Source organism: Pyrgilauda ruficollis, unplaced genomic scaffold, assembly GCF_017590135.1.
Source record: "Pyrgilauda ruficollis isolate IOZ18807 unplaced genomic scaffold, ASM1759013v1 scaffold35, whole genome shotgun sequence".
Lineage (NCBI taxonomy): Eukaryota > Metazoa > Chordata > Aves > Passeriformes > Passeridae > Pyrgilauda > Pyrgilauda ruficollis.
In genome coordinates, this window is record NW_024524934.1 from 7,410,312 (window position 1) to 7,435,510 (window position 25,199).

Sequence of the window (25,199 nt, forward strand, 5' to 3'; positions counted from 1 at the left end):
AACCTGTATGAAGTGCCTGTCAGCCCCTTTCTTCTGCAAGTCAGGAATAAACCTTTAGACTTGTAATTTCCAGCATCTTGCTTTAATAAATACTTCTGAATCCAAAGGCAGGAGAAACATTTCTTTGCAGAAGAAAAACAACACATTTGTCAGCACTCAAGATGTTTCTTTTCTCAGCTACTAGAATATTGATTTTACTAAATTTCTTACTGCAAGTTTTTAGACAGTGGTCTGGTATCTTACAGATTTTTCCATTCTTCTCCCTAAATAAAAACCACTAGAAGTAATTTCAGGGATGTTTTCATCTAGTCCAGTTTAAGCTACTGGATCTGGAAACCAGGAAAATTAGATCTGCCTAAGTGGCCATGAGCCACCCTCTCTTTGAAACAGAAGAGCTAATAATAAACTTTACTTGAATCACTATGCTGACAGCCAGGGGCTTTATTTCTCCAGATTAAGTACTGGCCTCCAAAAGGGTTATTTTCAAGTACAGTTTAGCAGTGGCTAATATAAACTGAGACAATTCTTAGATCTTGCTTTGTCATGTGCCTTGTAACAGAATAACATAGAAAGACCACAGACTCTATAAACAGCCTGCTCAGGTCCAAGAAGGCTGTTAGTCTACTGTTAGTCTAGAGCTTTTGGAAAAAAGTGGGATTGAATTTACAGCTGTGTCTTTGTAATTCCATCTTGGTTATACATGCCTGACCACTATACCATGGGTTACCACATAACTCTAAATGCATGTAACCTCTTTTCACTCCAAACTGCTGATCTCATTCCCACCCAGCCCTCTCCATCTTCCTTCTCCTACAGGCCCCATACACTGTTGCCACAAGTGCTCATAAAAACAGCTGTTTACACCTGCAAATCATTCAGACTAACTTGTGGTTTTGCTAGTCACCAATCAAAATACTGAATACCAAAAGCCTAACTAAAAAGAGGAACCAACACACTGGATTGTAGGAATTATGCTGGAAGTAATCAAATCAAGATGGTTAGGACTATTTAGAGTACAATGGTCAGGGCATTACCTTAAGCATCTGGAATGCCTCAACAATTTATTCAGTTATCTTTTATCCCGTTAACTCATTTCTACTTTTATGAGACTCTGTGAACAGAATTTAGATCCTTGATCAGATGTGCTTCTAATCCAACAGCACCAGGATAAGCAGGATATTTTATTTACCTTTTAGTGCTATCTTGTAGCCTTCCTCCCAATTGCAGAAAGAACTGGAATCCTGTATCAGCTGCAGCCAGACTGGTATAGATTAGCAAGGAAACAGGCAGTCCTCTTCTCCGTTGAGGACTAACACCGAGTTGTTAAGAGATTTAAACAAAGCATTTGAAGAATGTCAAGTTCACTTCCATTCCATCTGTGCAATTCCAAAGTGGCAACTAATGCATATATACAATAGATAGAAGTATGCTATCCTTTTCTAAGTTTTCATTAGAATTTAAACTATTAAAAAAATATTTATACTTTGGAGTTGTGAATTGTAAAAACACTTCCTGACCCATATAATTAAAACTGGCTAGTACATTTACATAAAAATCAAAAGGCAGTTCAAGTATTTGTAAAACATCAAAACTTAATACAAGTAACTTTCTGCTTTTAAGACTTGGAAACTTTCAATGTTTTAAATTGCAATTAAAAAGTGTTCCTTCTGCTGAGACAGTTAAAGACAAAAACCCACAAAAATCAAAACACAAACCTTAAAGACATAAAAACCTGGTGCAAGGACATACATTTCAGCAATAGTGTCTTCCAAAGTAGAGAAGCCAATATTTTCTAGCAGATGAGATAAAGACAAACAACCATATCCCTGTATAGTTTTTTTTTACTATACATGTAAGCAAATGTTAGATTAAAACTGATTTACATTTTTGTGAAAGACATTTATTGAATACAAAAAATCCCCATTACATTCAGCCTTATTATAAATGATTACACGCAAAGAAATTCAAAAGATGTGTGTAAGATCAACAGTCTAACTGGCTGAACTTTTCTGGAATTTAGATAATTTATGAACCCTTACTTCTCAACTGTACAATAATAAAATTCAAAAAAATACACTTTGTCTTTCCAGCAATACTAGTCAGAGGGATTCTGTGCTCATGGTGTGAATGGCTGCCCACACTTGGGCAGCTCTTAGTTTCATGATTTTAAGTGTAGGACTTACCATATTAGAAACAAGGTGTATGGAGAAAAACAAACTTACACACAGAGTTCACTTTGATCCTAAAAGCTGCCAGCCACAGTTAAAGACTGCAGGCTTACAAGTACCATTGTTCATGCTGAGGCAATGAAGCTCAGGGTCAGAAAAGCTTTCCCACACAGAAGAGAGGCTAAACACATGTTCACATCAGTGCTATCCAATTTGGAAAACCTACTGTGGATTTCCAAAGCTATCAAGCCTCCAGCTGTATATCTTGGATACCCACTTGTGAGACACTAGAAATTTTCCTATTGCCTTTGGAGGGATTTTATTTACTACATCCAAGACATTGAAACAATGTCTGTAGTCTTTGTATAAAGTAAAACTAAGGGTATAAACCTACAGTTTAGTTTTTGTACTAAAGGTAAGATGAGACAAACATCATGAAACCTCAGCTCTTTTTCATGAAACTTCTGCACACCACTTGTTATCACTGCCTCACTGCTGAACACTGACATTTCATGTCATAAATTCAAAGATACCAAGATTAAAAAACTGATTTGCACAAAAGAAATTTGAAATAACTTTATATACACAACAAAAAGCCTTCTGAAAGTACAAAAATAACATCTATATGCCAATTAGTTACCATGCTGTGAGAGTTCTTTCAGTGCCTACACATGCAAGACTGTAGTCTAGATTCAGAATAATTCTGTATCTGTAGAATGTATCAGAATATAAAAGAGATTAATATGTGACTAACTCTTCTTATTTTCAGAATTAATATGTATTCAAAATATCTCTGTAACCAATACTGCAATATTCCAGTCTCTGCATGTATATGTGTAGATAAACAGCTTTCATCTTAGTCAATTTTAAAATCTCCTGTACGCTGGTAATCCACACTAAAAAGCTACGATGGCTCTAACGAATCTAGTTATACAATGCAATTCGAAATGTACAAAACTATAAAAAGGGAACATTTATTGCCATGCACGAAACTTCAGTATGTTCAACTAAAAATTGCATCAAATGCAGTTCTGTTTAACAACAAAAAAAAAAAAACCACACAAAGCAATTTACATTAACACATTTAACATTAGATCAGCAGAATTAGATCTGACTAAAAATACAAGGGTAAGACACATTCCTTTTGCTGGTGCCTATCAGATCTTCAAATCCATGGAAATAAAAACCCAGGAATCTTCATTTCCCACAGTCAAATCAGATCATGAAATCAACTGAAAAGAGAAGTGCATTAGTTTTCTCCTTTTTCTCAATGCAATCACATATAACGTCTCCTTTTGTATTAAAAGAGAGTGTATGAAAATACACTCTCCTTTTGCTATCACAAAAAACCCAAAACATCCTTAGAGCAGACAAACTGATCTCTCATGCCTTTGCTGATAGTGACACAGGACGCTATCTTGCTTGTCTATGCACAAGACACAGACACAGCAATTCTAGATAGCCATGTTTCAACATCTCCGAGTGAAGCCACAAGAAAATGAAGTCATTTTATTAACTACAGTAAGTGAACCTCACTTCTATGGTTCCATTTTTAGTTTCAGGGCAAGCAAAAGTAATGAAACCTGACTTTCTTTTTACAAATTACAAAGCTCAGATTGGACAATAAACCCTTTATCATAAGTACAGTAGATACGGCCTGATCTTCAGCACAGCAAACTTAAAGGCAACATCATCATAACTGTACCACCAGTATAGAGAAAATCTATCTGTCTATTCTCTTTTGCCTTACCCGACAGGTCTGCTGAGCTTGTACAACCTCATGCATTGCTATCTATGAATGCATGTGGCCAGTGCCTGAATTAGAGTGCATCTTGTAGCCAAGGTTGCAATTTAAAGCAAATTCATAGCTTTCAGAACACAAGTCATTAAAAACTATGATAACCTTAATTCTAGTTATGCTTACCAAAGAAATGAATAATAGCAGTAGTGGCATGCTAAGAAAAGAATCTGAAACAATTAATTCTTTAAAGAGGGAAACATAAGGGGAAAAAACCCCTAACCAAATATCAAAGGTTTAGGTTTAGGTGAGCACTAAATTTTCAATATTATACAAAAACCTATTAAAACTGGTGTAAGAGGATGCCATGCCAAGCTGAAGGAAAAAAATACCACTCCAACCCAGAGTATTTTCTAAATTATAAGTCTTTACCTCTTTGACTGTTTTCTTAATGAAGTCTTTTCTGTCAGATAAATCATAACTAGGATATTTTTCATACACCTAAAGAAAAGTAAAAACAAAACAAAAGTATAAAACAAACATCAAATTACTTTCATTCAATAGGTGGTATGTGTAGAAGAAGCTCAAATGAAATTAGGGCAAAGAACCATGTTGCCTCTAGTACTACAAGTGCCAAAATGCCCTCTGTTAATTAGGGGAAGAGACAAGCTTATTTTCCTGTCCTTATTTTGACCACATAAATATTTAAATGCATGTACTCTTTTATGTTTGTTCACTGACTAAACTGGTACTATAATTTTTCACATCAACAAACTAAAATGCCTAGCTTGTCACGTAAGAATTCTCCAATTTTTGTTTTAAATGCTCTCTTAAGTAGTCAGATAGCCCTGCATTAGTGTAGGAAGACAAACAATTAATGAAAAATAAATAAACCTTGGTATATGATAATAAGTAAAACTGTGATCCTTTCAAGAGACTAACAGAAGAGTCAAAATATTTGAGTGCTATTGTACAACTACTCTGGTTAACAGGGTGGGAGAGGACCAAACAAACAAAAACCAGATGCCAGCACTGACAACCAATTCAGAGTATTTTATTTCAGCATACCAAATTTCAGACTTCTAGAATGACTATAAATATGAAAAGACATTACATACAGTTTTCTCGTAACTTCTGGTTTAGTTTTCTCAAGACCACATCTTCAAATTATCAGGAAAACCAAACATGCGAGTGATCACTTTTCTCCACCTTTCCCTTTTCTGGCCACATGGTTCACACCTGTTCTGACAATTAATGGATTTCTTGCTGAATTGATTCAACTCACTAACTCAGCTGAGAACTATTCTGATAGATGCTGACAGGAGACAGCTGAATGGACTTACAAAGAGAACATATCAAGAATGAGTGTGCAAGGTGAGCAGCAGAAATGTACAGAGCACAGGGGACAGCCCTCCCCTACAGACAGCAGCAAAGCTGCTGCACCATCTAAACATGTCAGATATTTGCACTGTCACACATGGCACTTGGTTTGGAGGTAATACTGCTACATCCCTGGTAGCTAATTTTAATATTTCCCTTTTAATGCTAATATCAATGTTGCATATCTAAAGACTAATGCTCTCATTGTTATAGCTATCAGCAAGTAAATAAACCAATGCAAAACTATTTAGTTTCTGAACAACAGAGTACAAGCCACCATTTCTGAAATGGTGATCGAAATCAGCTCACAAACAATCCACCACCTATAAAGAGACTGCAAAACTGTACTTACCTCCTTGCAGATTTGTTTCATTGTAACCTCCTCCAAATTTGCATTGGCCAACAAATTCTTGACAGTTTCCTTCAGTTCTTCATCGGTGGGTGGTTTCTTCAGTTTTTTAATTAAAGGTTCATCATCTGAACTATCCTCAGACTCGCTTTCTAAATATGAAGAACAAATTGGATTGCAATAGGTTTTCAGTTTGTCTGTTTTCCTCCTTAAAAACAGAAGCCATCAGAACTTTCAACAAACGTCCAATCCAGATATTTTTCTTTAAAATAGACATCTTGCTAGACTATCCATTTAAAAACAAAGCTAATGCCATCAGTACTACATTTATTTATGAATTTGTGTAATTATTGATGAACCTTCAATTTACAAACCAACAAAAACTCTAAAAAGTATGGGACTAATTTAATCTATCAAACTAATGAAAAAGACTTATTACAACAACTCTAATTCAGGTATTATGGCCCTAAGAAAATAAAAAGTAATTAATTCCTTTAAAAAGGAGTTTCTATTTTTTTTTCCCCTAGCTGTGTCACACACTAGGCTCTTGTAATTTTGCAAACTTACTATCAGAAAGCGCCATGAGAAGAGAACAAATAGGGAGAACTTCGTAAATGGAGTTAAGTGAAGGGGCACAGGACACTCCTACAATCTTTTCCAGCAGAAAATGAAATGGACTGAATGATTGCAACATCCATTCAGTTCCTCTACTGCCAATAAGACAAAATTCAAAGCAGATGCCAAACAAACTAGACAATGACCTTACAGAATTACCTATTTAACATTTTGATTTTTGCACTGCAAACAAACTGGAAACAGAAATGCAGGAGGAGTAAATAAGAAATTACAGATATATTATGTAACTTACAATAAAAACACATATATAACATTTGTGTGTGTATATATATATATATATGCTAATGACAAAATAAGGTGTACACACAACACAGCCACATTTAGAATACACTGAGTTCAGCACAGGCCAGTTACTCTGCTGAGAAATAAGGCTATGAAAGAAATCTAGCGTAATTCTGTGCCCAAGAGTTTACCTGCTCCTTTTAGCAAAGCACTGACAAGAAGGGTAACTAATCTGACCTTATGCTTGTGCTGTAGCATGCATACGCCAGTGCCAGCATTAAAGGAAGTGCTTTTGCAGTATGGATATAAAATGCATTAGTAACTCAGACTACAACTGTGACAGACCTGGCTGCAATCGCAGAGTGTCAGAGAATTTAGGGTGGAAAGGACCTCTGGAGATCATCTGGTACCAAAGCTGCTACTTGGAACAGGGCCAACATGGAGCTGGTTACTTGGGCCTCTGCCAGGCTGATGTCCAAACATCTCCACCAATGAGGATGCCACTGCTCCTCCAGGCCCCTTTTCTGTGACCACCCACATGGTGAAGTTTCTTCCCTGACAAATAACTACAGTGTCCCTGGTGGCAACTTGCGCTTGTTGCCTCCCATAGTCTTCCTGTGCACCTCCAAGCAGAGCCTGGCCCTGCCTTCCCCATACTGTTCCATTTGGGAGTTGCAGCCTGCAGGATGATCCCCCTTCATCTGTCTCTTCTGCAGGCTGAACGAGCCCAGCTTTCTCTGCCTTCCCTCCTCCACCCTGTGCTCCAGCCCCCTCACCCATCTTGGTGCCCCTCCACTGGACTTGCTCCATGATGTCCATGCTTGCCTTGCTCCGGGGAGCTCACAGCTGGACCCTGCTGCCAAGGCCAGCTCACAGGTGCAGAACAGGGTGCCAGTCACTTCCCTGAGCCACCGGCCCCACACTTGCTGCAAGAGCCCTGAGCACTGTCAGTGTTCCTTATCAGGAGTGCCCATTGCTGAATGGCCTCCGTGAGCTGTCTGCAAGAACCATCTGCCCCTGCCCAGGCCCTTTTTGGCAAATGTGCTTGGCAAGACAACCCTGTCCCCGCCCTTACTACTGCAATCTTTACAGAGTTAATAAGAAACTCAGCGTCTGTACCTTCATGCACATCCTGAGATATGAGAAAACCTATTGCAAAAGGATGCATCGAGAAAATCATTTCTATGCTAACAAAAAACTTGTATCAAGCTGCTGAACCAAAGACACACACGGGATACACACCACTGGATCAATAATGAGATTTGCATAAAGCCACTGTAGAGGCCCAAACAGAACTTCTCCAATGGTTCTTCCAGCAAAATGCAGAACTTTTCAGTTTATATGCAAATAAAAACTATACACATGCTCAGCAGCATGACAGCAGGAAATACCTGAAATATATCCAAATCAACACCTTTTTTCATTAAATACTGTTTCAAGGAAAGAAACATCAAGTAGCAAACCAACAATTTACCAAATTCCATTTTCTTTCACAACAAGGTGCAAAAGCTTGCTTTCTAATAAGCATGCCTGTTAAGCTGCAAGGCAATGCATGATGAAAGATTTAAAGCATTTACCTTTTCTGGAACTGTTCTGGTTTTTCTTAGTAGTGCTGCTGTCTGCCTTCTTGACATTTGCACCCTTCACAGGTTTTTTGGTTTTAGAAGTCGTCTTCTTAGATTTTTCTCTTTTAGATGCTTTTCTAGGGGGCTACAAAAAGAAAATCAGAAAATTAATGAGTATTACTTGAACAGGCCATACCTCTTTTCCATAACGGAAAATTTTCCACTCCGAGGACAATTTACTCCAGACGCTCCATGCCTAAGTTTCCAACAGAGCTGGTGCAGCAAAATAGATACACTGCCTACATCCTTCTAACTCTAGTATACCAAAAGCTGTCATAAACCTAACTCTCTTAAAAAATGCTGCAATCTTAAAGCTGTACAAACAGGTATCTTCCATTTCATCAGGTCCTGTTTTCAAACTAATATGACAAACCAGTGCTTTTGTAATAATTAAGCTTTTATTCCATGCACCTAAACTTCAGTTTCTGAAGACTTCAGTCCACTCAGCCATTGCAGACACCTAACTCCTACCTTTTGAAAGAAGGCAAAGATGACCCACCTAGACAAATGGAGTTTACTCTTAGGCCTTTTTGTTTGTAAGAATTTTGTTTGTTTGAAGGGTTTTAGATTTTTGTGTTTTTTTAATAACTGAGTTCTTAGAAACACGACAACTTCCTCTGAAACAGATATTCCTCTCCTCACAGTAGAAAGGCTGTTTTCCTGAAGAAATTAACACATATGTCAACTTGTAATATTTCAGCCCTCCTTCAATTTGTCGTTAATAAGTAAAGAAAAAGGCACAGTAAGAATTAAGGTTGTTTCATGGAGGAAATTCATAGGAATTTCCTTGAACCATCTTTTACATTAAATCCAGCACCTATCAAAATGACCCCAACAAAACAAACTGTTAAGTTACATTAAATGCCTTTCAACACAAGATTGCTACTATTTCCTACAGCTCAGGCTATCAGCCTAACACACTTTCATTTCAACAGACAGAATGTAACCCAAGTAAACCATGTCCTTATATTACAGCCAAGGATTCCACTGCTTCCATAAGGAACTTTCTTGGACACCAGCAGTTTGACTTTGTTGCAGGGGTCTGATATGGCATAATGGTTTTAAACTGAAGGAGGGTTGATTTAGAGGAGAAATAAGGAAGAACTTCTACAATAAGGGTGGTGAAACACTGAAATAGGTTGCCCAGAGCGGCTGTGAATACCCATCCCTGGAAACATTCCAGGCCAGGTTGAATGAGGCAACCTGATCCAGCTGATGTCCCTGCTCATTGCAGAAGGACTGGACTAAATGACTTTTAAAAGGTTTCTTCCAAACCAAACTATTCCATGATTTGATGCTTCTTGCCTAGTATGCAAAAAGTTTAAGAAAACACAAAATACAATGAGATTAAGACACTTCAGAGATTGCAGGGATCTTTCCAAGGCTGCCTACTATGTTGCTTAATTTAAGACACAAAACCAGAAAAGAGAGTTTAAGATAGAAAACCCAGGAGGAATATGGAAACAAGATCCCAAACCAATGCAGCCAGGTAGATCAGTGACTCCTACTGAACTCAAAGCTAAATCCTAGGTATCAAACACTGCATTATGAAATTACAATAAAATCATCACAAGATGATATAAGAAATATAATCAATTACATTAGCAATCCTGGCTGCCCCAAAATGACACATAGGAAATCGTTTTATAAGGTGCATACATACACCCAAGAACCAGAACTTTTGCCTTTTGTCTAAATGATTCTCTAAATTTAACACACTAAGAATTTAAGAAAACTTTTTATAAATTGCAAATGCGCTTCCTTTTCTTTCAGTTAAACATCACTTACTCCCCAACTCGTGTATTCCAAGAGTTACCAATCCATAGCAATGACATAATGTTGAAAAACAAACAAAACAACTCATTACCTCATCTTCACTTTCTTTTTCTTCTGAAGACTCATCCTTTTCCTTCTTTTCATCTTCTTCACTACTGGATTCATCTGACAAGATCTCCGGGTACTTGGTACGTTTCGCTTTTCTTGTTGTTCCAGAGCTAGTGCGCTCTTTTTTGCCACCTTTGCTTTGTGGTTTTTTGGACTTTGGCAATGGCTGAGAGACAAGAGATGTGTGTATTCCAAGTAGGAATACAAAAGTGAATTTTAAAAAGAAAAATTCTTTCCAATCACATCAAAGAATAGTAAACAACTATAGAGGTGTCTTAACACAACCCAGGACTATTTTATGTACACTTAAGTCATAGTATTTTGCAGCAAGCAAATATTCACTACTGAGACAGAGTTGGGCAAAATGAAATTTCAATTCTAGGCTAAGTGCACCCCTTCCTTAACCAAACAAATCTTCAAAAACTGGGTGTTAGAGAAGGGAAGCAAGAAAGTTACTTCTAGATTGTTCTTTTACCTACCAATCCATAAAATAAGCCTTTTCTTTTGGTAACAACTCAGAAGACAAAGGTAAGAATTTTGTTACATCTTATGCAAACCTGCATTTTGCCCTAACACTGCACCTGGAAAAGCAGCATGCCGACCCCTTATTCACATCACTTCCCAGGGTTTGCTGGGAATAGATTTAGTTTCCTGAGCAACAGTGCAACTATTTTAGTATTACTTTTAGATTAAAAATTGGAAGTCCAAGAAGATTAACAACAGAGTTTAGCAGTCTTGGCAGTGGTACCCTGAATCTACTGCACGGATTTTGTACCTGCAACAAATTCCATTTGGTGACATCCAAATGTGATAACATACATTTGCCAAATACAGCAAACACAGGTAACATCTGAAGCTTGATTTTCGTGTCCTTTCATGTATCTATTCTCCTCCACCCACAAAGCAGAGGTTAATTGGTATTTGGGACGGGATATCCTAATTAGCTCCATGTGTTGAACTCACACTTCTGTGCACTATCAGTATGTAATGGGTACACCCACAAGTAAACAGAATTTCCACTTAAGGCCTCACCCCATTACGGATGCCTGCAGCAGTAGAACTACTCTCTTTCAAGAAGTCATTCCTACTTCATTAAGTTAGAACAGAAATTGTATTATCACTGGAAACAAGCATACAATGAGCAATAGAGAACAGATGCATTTTCCGTCAGAACAGAGCTATAAAAGCAAACGTAACAACTTGTATCTCACCTTGCCCGAAGATTTTGGATGCATAAGGAAGTTTAATATTCTGGTTACAAGCTCACTATTGACTCCCGATCTTTCCAAGTCAAGAACTTCACAGATGCTTTTCAACATTGCATTTCTAAATCTGTAGGGAGAAAAAAAAAAAAAAAGAAAAAAAAAAAAAGAAGAGATTCAGTATCACATACTAAACAATTGACATCTGACTGCTAGAAGCTGCTGTCTGGATTGTGTCTGCACCTGGCAATATATATACACAGTCAACTACACTTCCAGTCTTATCTAAGGTTAAGCAACTATATTACATAAAGCAAAATAAAATAGAATTCCCCAAACCGTATGTCTGTATAACAGAATATTTTTAAAAAGTTAGGGAATCATAGTAAAAAAAGTATTACATTCTTTATGATCTATAGCCTGAATAGTAAGGTTTTGCAAAATAGATCTTGACCTTTGTTCATCTTGTTCAATGCTGTTAAAATATGACATGCAAGGGTAAAGACTGGGCAGAAATCAACCACAGAGGCAAAACAAATTAAGAAACCAATCAACAGTTTGTGTTCCACACAGCTACAAAGAGCAGCAGAAGCTACCACAGTAAGGCAAGCACAAAGGGCTCTGCACTTTCATATGCAACCCAAAGCAACCAGGTTTCAGAATATTTGCTGCTAGCCATTGTTTCATATGGAAAATATAAAAAAAAATAGTGCAAAATTACATTATTTTGCAGCCTTTTTTTGGTAAGGGGAATTAGCCAATTAAACCTTTGGGAAACAAACGGTCAAAACTACCGTTGGGAGATTTGGGAGATAGAGTTTGCCTTGTAGATTCCCACATGTTTGACAAACCACACTCCTGTAAAACTGCAAATCTGAAGAAAAAAAAATTTGGACATTCCAGATTCTGGAAGCCTTTCCACTATCAGCAAACAGGCACTAAAAAAACTCCCAAGTTTTATAGTATATTGTGTAGATGTTATTAGTTCTTTCATTTGTTACAACTAGCTACACAAATATGCAAGAGCATTTTAAACCCTTTCAAGTTGCAGCAGCTTCTCTTGTTGATGGAAAAGCAACTTATGAAGGGAGCCAGTAAAAATGAAAAACAAAAGAAAAAATTCTGAGACTAGTTGCTACAGCAATTCTAGTATGTTTAATATCTAATAAGCAGAAATGGCTTTGATTCTGAAGGAGGAAGGTTTTGAGGCATAGAAGGATGCAGGTTTGCACCATGAATGAAGTACAATGTGCTCACAACACTATGCTTGCCATGGGAAATAATGCTTTCCTCTCACTTGGCAGAACAATCTGCTAGTTAGTATGCAATAGTTAAAGTCAGGAATGTAGGAATTGTGAATAAAGTATTCACAATATAACTCTTAATACATTTTAAGCTGTCTTAAGAAACCAGTTTGTGTGATTAAAATGAACTCAGAAAAAAATTGTAGAGCTCTACTAAACAGCCACCTGGCTTATAGTACAACTTTAACCTCAAGTAAAACTGCGGAAGAAAAAAAAAGAAAAAATAAAATGCATAGCATGCATCAAGCTATGTTAACTATCAAGAGACCATTACTTTTTTAACATTTCTTCCTTCTTTTTATATTGGTCACTTCCTTTTTCAAATGGAAACCCACTGAACTGACCCACATTCTTCTTTAGGGATGCAACCTAGAACAGAGCACACCGATTACTTTTCATTGCAAGCAGTTTAAAAGATTTCATCAAATTACATTTGTTAACCTTTCATACAAGAAAAATATGTTCTAGCATTTTGTTTTCTGTTGATATAGCTACACCTTTTAAATCATAACCTACATGGATTATGCCTTTACTTATCTCATGACAGACAAACTAAAACAATTAAGTTCAACTTCTTGTGACTGTGGTACTTTTAATAACTTACTGGACAAAGCCACCTGCCATTTCAAGCTCATTTAGAATGTACTGCATGATGATTTACACGTTTGCAAAACTATAACATTATGAAGCTTGTTGCATGCCCTGTATCACGTCATTTGTTACAAAATAGGGAATTTTATTTTTTATTCTACAATCTGCTGAAGTAGATTTGCTTTACTAGCTATTCTGAAGTCTTACATAGGACCATGACGATATTTTGAACCTCTTATTAGTAGGACCAAGTTTTGCACTTACGTACCACCCAATCTACAACTTCTACCATTACACCTGATGTCTGATCTGGGTTGAACTTCCATTGCAACAGCCCTTAAAATGGGAAAATTGCTCCCATCAAGACCACAAGTGTATTTAAGTTTTGTTTTCACTTCATTTCCTTTTGCAAAAAAAAAAAAAAAAAAGTTGTTAAGTTGTTAAAAAGCAACCCCAGATCTCTCTATCTTCTGAGACTTTTATAACACTACCAATAATAATTTCAACTAGCTTTCAATACTTCTAAAAATTTTGTTTCTGCTGTTTCTCCACTAGTTTATAATTTTACCAAAGCTGAGCTCCTTTTCCAAAGAGCTTTGTCCAGAACCTTAAGAAAATTTGCAGGTGATACTGGTATGTTTTATTAAAAGTGTTAATTACAACTAAAAGCATATACAAATACATGCATACAAAACAAGATCTGACCTTCACTATATTAAACAGCATTCTGAGTTCCCAAAAACTCTGATTTAATATAGTTTTGACTGAAACCATACTGATATATTCTTTTTCTGAATACTTGTGGCAAAAGATAATTCTCTGCCATTTAAACAAACATTAAATCGGAAACAGTGGTCTGAGAATTAAGAGCTAGCACACATCTGTACTAGTAATATTCGATTTCTGGTTTCTGTGCTAGCTGTTCAAGTCTCTAAAATACCCAAAGATATTTTAAAATAAGTTCCAATAATTATAGCACACTTAAATCTGCCTCAATTTCACATTTTCAGAATAAATTTTAGGCACAATCAGTGATACACAAACCACTTCAAGAAAGATTTGCCGTTATAAGTGTCATCCTTAAATACAAAATGGACAATATTTTAATTATCTTAAAAAAATTGTTAGATATAAAATCTTAAGAGTGATTTTTATCACCTTTATCTTTCTACTGCTTAGTACAAAGAGAAAAATAGCAGATAAGCAGCAATGTATTAATACATGGAGTATTTTGAGTATCATCTGCATGTCAGCAGCTTTTAGCATGTGAACCATAAATTATTTCCAACTCATCCTTGTAAGGTAATCCACCATTCCCCCATTAAAAAAAAAATCAAATCTACATTCAAGAGACTTTTGATTTAGTACACCCTGCCATAGGATTTTTATAGGAAGAGATTTTGTAGGAGTTAAAAGGAGGAGACTTACTTAACTGGTCCTGCAAATACCCATTTTCTAAGTAGCTTGAAATAAATAACACTTAAGAAATAGATCAATACGTGCAAGCGTAAAAAACTGTACTACAAACATTTTCACTATACATGAGAACTAATGGATATACAAGATGAAAATTCTTACAGTGCCTGGCCTGTTGTAGAGGAGTTTGTGCAGGTTCCTAAGTTCATCTGTCTTCTTTTTACTCAGAAAGAACTGTATCCTCTCAATTTCACAGAGTTTTTGTCCTTTTCCTGAAACAATTAAAATCATTTATGCTATTTTATCACATTCTATATTTACCTGTATGTTTATAACTTAAAGCTTCTACTGTTTTGGTTTTGGGTTTTTTTTTTTTTAGGCAAAGAAGTTACTTAAAAACAGCATTAGACATTATAATAGGTCAAACATTAAGCAGGCCTTTTCCTATCAGTTAGGCATCCTGACAGGCTCTCTACCTGCCTTACTTGACACTACCTAGATCAGGGTACCAGGATTTGGCATTTCTTTGTATTCTGGCTGCTCCTGCCTTTGATAGTAGTGATGAGATACCAAAGATCCCATTCCAAGTAAGTTCAAATATCATATAACTTTTACAGTTTAAACTGATGCTACAGAATAAAAGATGGTTTTCATATAATAGCCTTATTGTTTTAAAAAGGATCATGACTCATAAACTAGGTCTCACCTACAACAAATTAGTAATTTCATCTTCTTAGAGTTTTCATTATCATTCCTAACAGTCACAATTCATATGTGAGAAGTCAAGCTTACCTGGTGTAATTGTAAAAGGTTCCTTCTGCAGTGAGGACACTTGCATGGTCAGTCGGTCAACCTTCTTCTTCTCCCTTTTTCCTTCAACAATGAGACTCTTCTCTGCAAAAGAAAGCTTCCTTAAACACCATATTCTTCATTGCACATCTGACTGAAGTGACAGGCAATACATCACTGACTCTTTGAAACAGCAAATCAAATCCAGATGATGATATAATCAGGTACTAAGACACGTTCAGACCTTCGGCTAATAAGTCAATGTGATTCTATGGAGCTGCACACACATAACTAAAAGTCTCTCTAGTTTTTCACCACAATCCTGTATCCAAGGCAACCCTGAAGACAAGACTACAGGTAACTTTACATTACCTGTGCACATTTCCTAAAGGTAACTTTAGGAAGTTACCACCATGAAACTGCAGGACTACACGTTTTCAGAAACCCATCCGTCTCTCCTTTCACTGCCTTTTTCAGGTACAAAACTGACCCTGTTTACACATTCTCCTTGGATGCTGCAGTCTGTAGGCACACAGCTCCACACAAAGCACTCTGAAGAAGAATACTACCACCAGATGGGCAAAAGCAGGGTCAGGGATGCCTGCACACAAATTTGTTTCCCACTACTGGACTGGAGAAAGCACACATTTCAGCAGGAGAGGCAGAAGCACAAGTGCAGTGGGACTGTACTACACATGCCAGGGTACACAGAGAAGCACTCTGCAGGGCACAATAACGAGTGTCACGAATACAACAAGAATATTATTCCCAGTAATTCTGTTAGTGCTTACTAATGAGTACCTTTAGATCGTTTTACATACACTCTGCACATCACTCATTTAATGATACCACTCCAAAGAAAAAGCTAAAGCTTCACCTAAACAGTTCATACTAAAATACTTGACCTCAAGTAACACTATCCTAAGAGCTAAACAGATGGGCTGTCCTGGCTTTAACATAGTAGCTTCAAAACCTGTATGAACATAATCAAAACCAGAGCAAAAATAATTTTTTTCTGAAAATCCAATGCTAATTCCGCTGTTTTCCAAACATAAGCATAATCTGTCTTCTTTCTACTACCTTTCCTAAAGACAAACTTCATCTCTTCCAAGGATGCAAGAGTATCACTGACTTGGTTTTCACTGTGCCACATTACAGCTCTGCTTCCATGAATGCTTTCCTTTTGAAAATAGATGCCTGGAGAGTTCACAATAGAAATTAACATTCTTGCACAGTAGTTCCTTCATCTTGTTTTGTTCTCCTTGACTACCTTCAATTACATGCCACTACAAGAAACTTGCCTTGCTTGCTCATCCTACCATATTGCTGTAATTTTTTATTACCAAAATTAGTCTAAAGGAATTTCCGCTGACCCAATATAGTTACATTTGGATACCCAGAAAATTAATTCACTGTAATTAAGCAAAGACATCCCTATTGTTTCCAAAACTACTGCACACTTGGAAGTTTCTCTTTTGCAAACACAGACCACTTCAGAGTGTTACTGGCAAAAAAATAATTTGATAAGGGACACTACCTACTATAATAATTGAAAAATTTATACATCAACAATTAAATCCCTAGTACAGAAGTCCAGGATGCTGGCAATTCCCTAAATCTTTTCTGAGACAAATCAGCACCACTGTTTTTAGCACTGCCTGTTACAGACTACTGGGAAGCTATTATGACCCAGGAGACAGAAGCACCATGGAATCTCCTCAATGATTGTACAATAAGCCAAAATCACAGGAGACTGCATTCAATAGCTTGGCATTCATTAAAGAACAACTTATTAAATGGAAAAAGAAAGTACCCTTTTCTTCTTCTTCTTCTTCCTCCTCTTCCTCTTCTTCATCTTCATCACTTTCCTCAGCTTTGTTTTCAGTTTCAGGTTGTTTCTCATCTGTTTTTTCTGATGACATTGTATCTTCTTTTGATGAATCAACAGAAGACATGGTGTATGCTTCTGTAGAAAGAGTCAGGGGAAACCATCATCAATAGAACACCATCCATAAAAACCACTGGAATCTTGCTTTTAAAAATTATCTCCTTGTGCAGCAGAAGCAGTGTGCTGGTACTGTGATTGTTCACATTCTCCAATCACTAAGGTGTCTGGCATACACACAGTACAACTTTTCAGAAGAAGTTGTCATCCATTCTACAATTAGTCTGGTTAAGAACACTCTAAAAGGTTAAAAATTCTATTCACACACAAGTCTTCAAGCTGCTTTTGCGAACCATTCAGAACACCCACTCAAAGCAGCTGATAATGTTATCTATTAAAAACTGCAGTTTTAAGACATCACTATTTTACTGCACCCTCCTATAAACTTGATCATGGTTAACTACGCATACAAATTTCCTAGTAACTTAAACAAGTTACTTATTTAGATGGGAAATAGGAACAGACACATTAAAAAAAAAAAAAAAAAGGCTGCAAGCAATTCAGGAAAGAATTAACACTGCTTTCATAACCCAGACAGCTGCTGCACCTTTAGGCATTAAAATACCTGGTTTTAATTTTCAGATCTACAACACAAAAAGAATAAATGCTTCATACTTTGCATATTCAAGAGTGTTTTCTTAACATCTGAAGTAGCCTATACGTAGACTTTAAAACTAAAATATCTTAGTTATACATGTACCATTTCCCTACTAACAGAAAACATCTATCCAATAGAGCAAGATAACCATATATTTCATTTTTCAAAACTCCAGCTTTAAAAAATTTTCACCGTTTAGATCTGGAACAGAACTTCACACAATTAACCATTTTCTTTTTGCAATACCAGAGCCAGTATTATTTGCAAGAGATCAGGTGCAATAAGTAACATTTACATCTGCTGCTTACGTGCAGTATTAGTAGGTACCAGAGATCAGTCGTGTGCCAAATGACAGAAAATACGAGTTAATACTTATTACCAATAGCAGGGGGAAAAGTAACGTTTCCTGGCTAAATTATCAGGAAGAAACACATCCTTCAGGGTATTACTACCAGTATTTCATTTGTAGTAAGCAGTGCGGCATTTTCATGTTACTTGAAGGCATGAGTAAAAGCAAGAGAAGCACTACAAACTCTTTTCTTCCCCTTTCAATGGGAACAGAAGGGGGGGAAAGTTAAGAGACTTCTTAGCTTTCCACCACCTGGGTACGGGACGACGTTTTGCTTAGGGAAAAAGGGTTCCGGGATCCACCTTTACCGGGAGAGGGTCTCCCGCCCTGGGCTGGGGCTTTTCACACGGGAACTTTCCACCTATCCCCCCTTCCCGATTTGTAAGCTGGATACCGGGGCGAACGAACGGCGATGCGCAGCGCTCGGCGGCGCCGGCGGCCAAGGCGCCATCGCCTCCCCGCTCCAGGCGGGCTCAGGACCGCTCGGCCCGCTCCCGCCGCAGGACACGGCGGACCCAGGGAACACCTCGGGCAGGGGCCGGGGGGAGGCAGCGCCGGTGACAAGCGCCCCGCACACGGCGCGTCCCCGGGGCGGGACGGGAGCCCGGCGGCGCGGCGGCCGCGTTTCGTTTCTGCTCGTCACAGTCCGTCCCCGCTCGGCCCGGGCGCGGCGAGGCGGGACCGCTCTCGGGCGCCGTTACGGCCATGGCGGCAGGACCCACCTCGGCACGAGCCTCGGCTCCCTCCTTAGGCGCGGCGGCGGCAGCAGCTGAAGGCGGCAGTTGCTGCTGGACGAGGCGGGTCCGGGCGCAGCGACACACACACGCCCCGCCGCGGTGCAGCCCTACAGGCGGCAGCCACTCTTGCCCTCTCCCTCTTCTTCTTCCTCTTCCCTCCCTCCCGGAATCAACAAGGTTTTCAAAATGGCGGGTTCTCGGGCGGCGAGGAGGAAGCGGGAAGGCGGCGGCCAATCAGCGCCCGCGTTCCCGCCGGCGCGGGGAGGGCAGGGGAGGGTGCGCGTCACGCCCGCCCGCCTGCAGTGACGTCAGGCCGCGCGCTCCCGCTGAGGGGAGGGTGCAGGGGGTGTGAGCGGCGCGACGCTGCGTTTTGCCTGTTAAAACCAGCACCGTCTGTAATTGTAGCGTTTTTTGGTTTTTTTTAAAAAAAGCTTTAAAATAAGGAATCCGTACCTCTTATCCTGCCTAAATTGGGCGGTGATTAATATATGCTCCCCAGACTTTCCTTTTGTGCACAGTAGTGTTTCCCAATACCTCTGGCACAGGTTGCCCAGAGAAGCTGTGGGTGCCCCATCCCTGGAAGCGTTCAAGGCCAGGTTGGATGGGGCTCTGAGCAACCTGAGCTAGTGGAAGATGTTCCTGCCCGCATCAAGTAGCTTGGGGCTAGATGTTCTCTAAGTTCCCTTCTAACCCAATCCGTTCTACGCTTTTCAGTATTTAGTAGTATTTGTGTGACACATATATCCTACTTTTACTACGTGACTATGCTTCCCGCGCGCCTGCGACGAACAATTCCCAGGAGCGTGACATTCTTCCCGCTTCCTTTGTATTACTCCCGCGCGGCTCCTCCCCGCGGGGGCCGGTGCAAGGAGCCCGTTCCTTGCCGCGATTCCGTGCGGGGAATCCCTGCGCGCATCCCTGCGGCGGCGGCGCGGGCGGGATGCGGCCCTGGGCGGGCCCGCGCCGCTGCAACGGCCGCGCCTCGCTCGGGCCGCGGCGGGCGGGGGGTTGCGGCCAACGGGAGGGAACGGCCGAGGAGCGAGGTCGCTTCCTTGCTCCTGCAAAATGTAGGGTCACAGGCGGCCCTCGAAAGAGCCGAGGGGCCAGTCCCACTCGCTGAGGACTGCGAGTGCGCTGTGGCCCGAGTTCCATTCTTAAGTTTAAGACTTAATATTGGAGCCTGAGAAGAGGCCAGGCTGGTTTCCACGCTGCCTTCAACAGGAGTCGGGAATACACAAGCGGTATGTTGCAGGAAAGCAGCTGGAACTAACCAGTGCAGGTGACTTGTCTAAAAGTCATATTATCCCAAGAGCAGTTTCTTGGCTGCTGTGAGGAGCTGTAGGTATATGGCTCTTTGGGAGGTAAAGGGACAGTGAAAGAGAGGAAATTAAAAGAGTGTCACTCTTCTGTGAATTGTTCATCTAAGATGCATGCAAAACATAGTCCCATGGAATTGGTAGCAAACCCAGGAAACACGTGTAATACAAATACTACAAAATATTTAGAATCAAAGAACAGACTGGGTTGGAAGGGACCTTAAAGGTCATCAGGTGTCAATCCCCCTGCTGTGGGCAGAGACACCTTCCACTAGATCAGGTTGCTCGGAGCCCCAAACAACCTGGCCTTGAACACTGCCAGGGATGAGGCATCCACAGCTGCTCTGGGCGATCTGTAGGATAAAGATATTAGGAAATATTACAATTTATATGCTGTGTACAAAAGGAGAGTCTGGGGAGTGTATATTAATCACCGCCCAATTTAGGCAAGAGAGATGCAAATTCCTTATTTTAAAGCTTTTTTTTTAAAGCTGGTGCAATCACAGATGGTGGTCATTTTAAAAGGGAAAATGTAAATTATTTACCAACAATATGTAATTAGACAAGCTTATTGTTAACACACAATAAGGAGACAAAAATATAATTGGGCCATGGGCTACACAAATGGCACGACAGATGTTTGAAGACAACAAACTACTTCCTGTAAGATGAATAGGTTTGGATTAATTCAGAATTGTGACAGAAGACATCCAAAGGCTGTGCTTCAGGTTGTGATGATAAATTAGATCGTCATTTTGTAAAGAGGGATGTATTTACCCAATAGAGATGATTTGCCTAACTGAATTACGTATGTTGATATTCCACACATACCACATTAGATGCATCTTCATCTTGAGGAGAAATAGAAGATAATGGTTTCATTGATCCTTTTAGTGAAGTCATACCACTTTAGTAGCTGACAGATCCTTAAACATAAACCAAATCCAGTATTTTAGGAATTTATATACTTGGTGCAGGTAAATTTAATTTTGTCACAGGTTCCTCTGGCAGAACTTCAACAGCTATGATAACTTATCTTGATTGTGTTTTTTGAAACCTTCTCTGCCCTTCATAGTATCTTTTTGATTTACAGCTTTATGGAGTAGTTTCAGTATGCCATCAACAGTTTAATAATTGGTTGTTGCGTCTCCCAGATAAGACTGAGACAATATGGGTTAAGAAGACTGCAGAAAAAATCTGCAAAGCCATAATTTGGGAGAAGGAGGGGACCAATTTGAAAAAAAAATCAGATATGTTTTAAAGGGAAATTCAAAAAAATAGTTTGAAACTAGTTTGTCTTCTTATTTGGACTATGAGAAAGAATGCTGATTCTCAATATACTGCTTTGGGATGATATGCTGTATCAACACTTCTATATTGCTGTCTTCTCCCAGTCTGAGGACGTTATTTATATTATTTCAGGTGAGATTTGAAAGACCTGGATGAGATAATGGTATTGGGATAAAATATTAGCATTATCTAAGGTGTTTAGACAGTGTAATGAAAGGTTCTAAATGCAACCTAAAAACCTTGGTCCTGGAAGAAGGACAAATTGGAAGGGGGCAAGTAATTTTAAGCAGTGCTTAAGAGCTGCTTCCTATTGCCTGCTCTCCTGACTCCACCAGAGAGAGCATGCTTTTCTACTGTCAGAGTCCTAATGTTAAGGACACACAGAGTTTTGACAGCTAGCTCCATCTGCAGATGCCAGTTCTATGAAACACAGTTCTCCTGGAGGTACCCAAGGCGCACAGATATCAAAGGGTACATTTCTTAGACATCATAGCTCAGTAGCATTAAATGGTGAAAATTGGTTTGAGGGGGCTGTAAGAAGGGGCAGCTTCATTTTTCAGCATACATTACAAGCTTGTATTTGATGCTGAAGTGCACCAGGCAGTGCAGTTTTAAACATGGTCACCAGCTGCTGTTAATTAATGAAAACAGCTCTTTTCAGTTAGTTCAGAGCAGCTTGTATTAGCAAGCAATGTTTATTGGCTCTTGGTATAGAGGCATAAAACAATGTATGAGAAGCTTTTGGGAGCAGAAATGTAGGCTTCCCTTTACCAAGTCCCTCAGGGTTACCTTTATTTTGTTTCCAAAGTGACCTGTTTACTGCAGTGGCCTGCCATCAGCACAGAAACTGGCAAGTCTGCTGTGGGCAAAACTACAGAGAAGTAATCTGTGGATTGCAGAGAAAGTGCTCTGCATCAAAGAAGACACAAGTATCTCTGATTTGGAATTTTATCCATAGAGTGAAATACCACAACAACAAATGATGGGATGCTACTTTTCTAGTAATGTAGGTACTGCTCCTTTGTGTTCCTATATGAGTAACTTAAATATATATATAAGTGTGTTTGTCCACACTTCAGGGTGTTTTTAACAGTCATGTGATAAGGTTTCCTAGAAATGTCAAAATGCCTGACCTGTGAAATTCTGAGAAAATTGCGTGTAAATGCCAAGTACATCTTTATTAACATTAGGGACAGTGTGTAGCTTATGAATCTAAGGGTTATTTAATCACTGGTGAAAGCAGGAATCTAAATATGAACCAATAATTATGCTAATTAATACAATTTAAAAGACAAGAACTTGAAAACTATTTGGGTAATATGCAGTTAAGTTGTGATGTGATCAATAACATAAGTTGAGACTCTTCATGTTTGCACATTTGTGCAAGGTATTTTACATTTATTGACTGATAAGAACACTGAATTTGCACAGTGTTTCCTAAGGGGGTCCTGCATTCTACATTCATTTCCTTTTTTATACCCCATCTAAGTGTTTCAGGATTAGAAGGCTATTGCATCCATCATCAGGCTTGTCATGCCTGATCCTTAAGAAGCTTAAAGAGTTGTCCCTGTAAATACAAATACTCACAAACATGAAATGTGTAATCAATATGAAATCAATCCAGTTTCACTATACTTTAGAAATCTCTTTTTGTGCCATGATTCAGGGTAAGTATGTTCAAGATTCAACAAAATTATAAAGTACAAAAGTACAAAGAAACATCAGAGATAGACAATAAATCAAAGTAGGTTATAAAGCCACATTTTTCGTCTGTGTCTGAATGAAACCATTGATGTGTTGTTAGACTGAGCTCTGTGTGGGGATTTCTGTTTACCTTCCACTTACCACGAAGTCAAATCTTACTTTACAGGGTTTGAAAATTACCACTTCGTGTGTGTTTGGGAAGACCTACAACTCTGTGTTCAGTCAAAGCATGCATGTCTTTAATGTGTTCTATGCAGTGCTTAGATCTACTGCTAGATGCAGTATTTAGAAGGAAGAGCCTGGGAACTGTGCACAGACGGCCTGTAGCTCCCATAGGCGGCAGCCCTAAAGAACTTCGCTGTTGACACCAAGGAGAGGTGCGTAAAAGGGCCCTTGCCTTAGTGTCTCACCCACTTCTCTCTATCGAGCTGTGTTCACAGGATGGTTTCCAGAGCAAAGCATGGCAAGGACAGAATCTGATCCACAGTGAATGCTCACTCAGTTACCTGTCTCCTGCTGCCTTGGGAGAGCGTTGCAATGAATAGTGCATGGATGTGCCAGCGAGCTATGCAAATGTTATGTAACCCACACTTTGGAAAAAGAAACACTGTCCATTCATTTATGCCTTAAAGGTTTGAGTCTGTAAATTTCTACTTGGCAAGTCCATAGGTATTTGTACAATTCGTTTGCAATTACACATTTTTGAACTTACTGTAAATGGAAAACACTGATGGGTCTATTACTACTTTGCACTAGAAGGAGTTTACACTTAGACCATCAAGTTGTACGACAAAGTGAAACTGGTGGTTTTCCACAGGCATTGTATGTAGGTATTGGCAACCTCTATTAAAAAAAAACAAAAAAAAACAAAACAAAAAAACAAAACAAAACCAAAAACACCAAAGAACCAAAGATGAGAAAAAGGAAAACACGGTGGCTTTCTAATAATTTAAGGTGATCTTGGTAATAACTTGTCTTTCTGGCATGATATAATTCGACGCTGTCCAGAAGACAAGAGGCTTTTCTTTCCCGAGCGAGGTCCTCCCCCCGCAGCCGCCCGGTAGCGGTGGGACCCACCCGGCACCGAGCCTTTCCGCCGCCGCGCTCGGGACGTGGAAAATGAATTTGTCCTTTGTGGGAGGCGGCGGCGGCAGCACCGCCTGCAGCTGCACGCCCGGGGCCGCCACCGGCGGCGGCCTCGGCGGCCGGAGCACCCCCGGTCCCTGCGCTCGCCGCCAGCCCCGGAGCCGGGAGGCAGATGCGCGACGCGGGAGAGGAGCTGCGAGGGCGGCAGGACCAGAGCGCGGCCCGGGGGCTCGCAGCAGCTCCCCGACCGCCTTCCCGCGGATACCGCCCCTGGAGTGCCGCCCGGACCGCACCCAGGAGAAACCCGCGGCCAGGCAAAGGTAGGGGCGGCAGCGGGCGGCGGGACCCGGCAGCGGGAGGCGCTGCGCTCCCAGCGCCGGCGCCTCGCTCTTCCCCGGAGGGGCCCGGGTAGGCGCCGACCGGCACCTGCAAGCGCGGGGAAGGGAGCTGAGCCCCTTCCCTCCTTCTCCCGAAGCTTCTCCACCCCCGCCTTTCAGGTGAAGAGGAGGTGATTGCTGGCTCGAGGCGTGTGTGTTAATTGCGTTATCTTACGCAAAAGAGGTGAACTTTTAAAGTTTAACTGAAGTTTGCTTTGGGGTTTGCGTGGGGCTCCTCTCGACTGGAAGCTTCGGAATGCAAGTATGCTCCGGGGCTGACATAATGGGATAATGGCATTTTGTGGGGGTTTCATTTTTCATTCTTACAAGTAATATTCTGAAGCCTAATTGAGGTTTCATTTGTATTTTAAATAACATTCATTTAAGCCTGTACTCTTTGTAATTTTGACAGTTGTTTAAGTTGTTTTTCACACACCTTTTCTTTAGGTGTGCTTTGCTACAATGTAAGGTGCAAGTGCAAATCTACAAAAAC

The 25,199-nt window shown here is 39.7% G+C and overlaps 1 protein-coding gene across 4 annotated transcripts in view; it reads right to left on the bottom strand.

The window, feature by feature from the left end:
- Window positions 1–19,134, bottom strand: part of DEK (DEK proto-oncogene) — a 45,097-nt gene extending 25,963 nt beyond the window's left edge. For 3 of the 4 annotated variants that reach the window (XM_041475324.1, XM_041475323.1, XM_041475322.1), the window contains exons 1-11: window positions 18,919–19,134; window positions 17,118–17,270; window positions 15,308–15,409; window positions 14,678–14,787; window positions 12,783–12,877; window positions 11,214–11,334; window positions 9,986–10,168; window positions 8,071–8,203; window positions 5,639–5,787; window positions 4,339–4,407; window positions 1,190–3,400 (exon numbers count right to left, since the gene is read on the bottom strand). In XM_041475324.1, the coding sequence (XP_041331258.1) occupies window positions 3,389–3,400; window positions 4,339–4,407; window positions 5,639–5,787; window positions 8,071–8,203; window positions 9,986–10,168; window positions 11,214–11,334; window positions 12,783–12,877; window positions 14,678–14,787; window positions 15,308–15,409; window positions 17,118–17,259 (1,116 nt within the window). In that variant the 5' untranslated portion in view covers window positions 17,260–17,270; window positions 18,919–19,134 and the 3' untranslated portion in view covers window positions 1,190–3,388. Of the gene's footprint in view, window positions 1–1,189; window positions 3,401–4,338; window positions 4,408–5,638; window positions 5,844–8,070; window positions 8,204–9,985; window positions 10,169–11,213; window positions 11,335–12,782; window positions 12,878–14,677; window positions 14,788–15,307; window positions 15,410–17,117; window positions 17,271–18,918 lie in introns of those variants that run through there. The other variant, XM_041475325.1, reaches the window with a different exon arrangement.
- Between the last annotated feature and the right edge of the window lie 6,065 nt (window positions 19,135–25,199).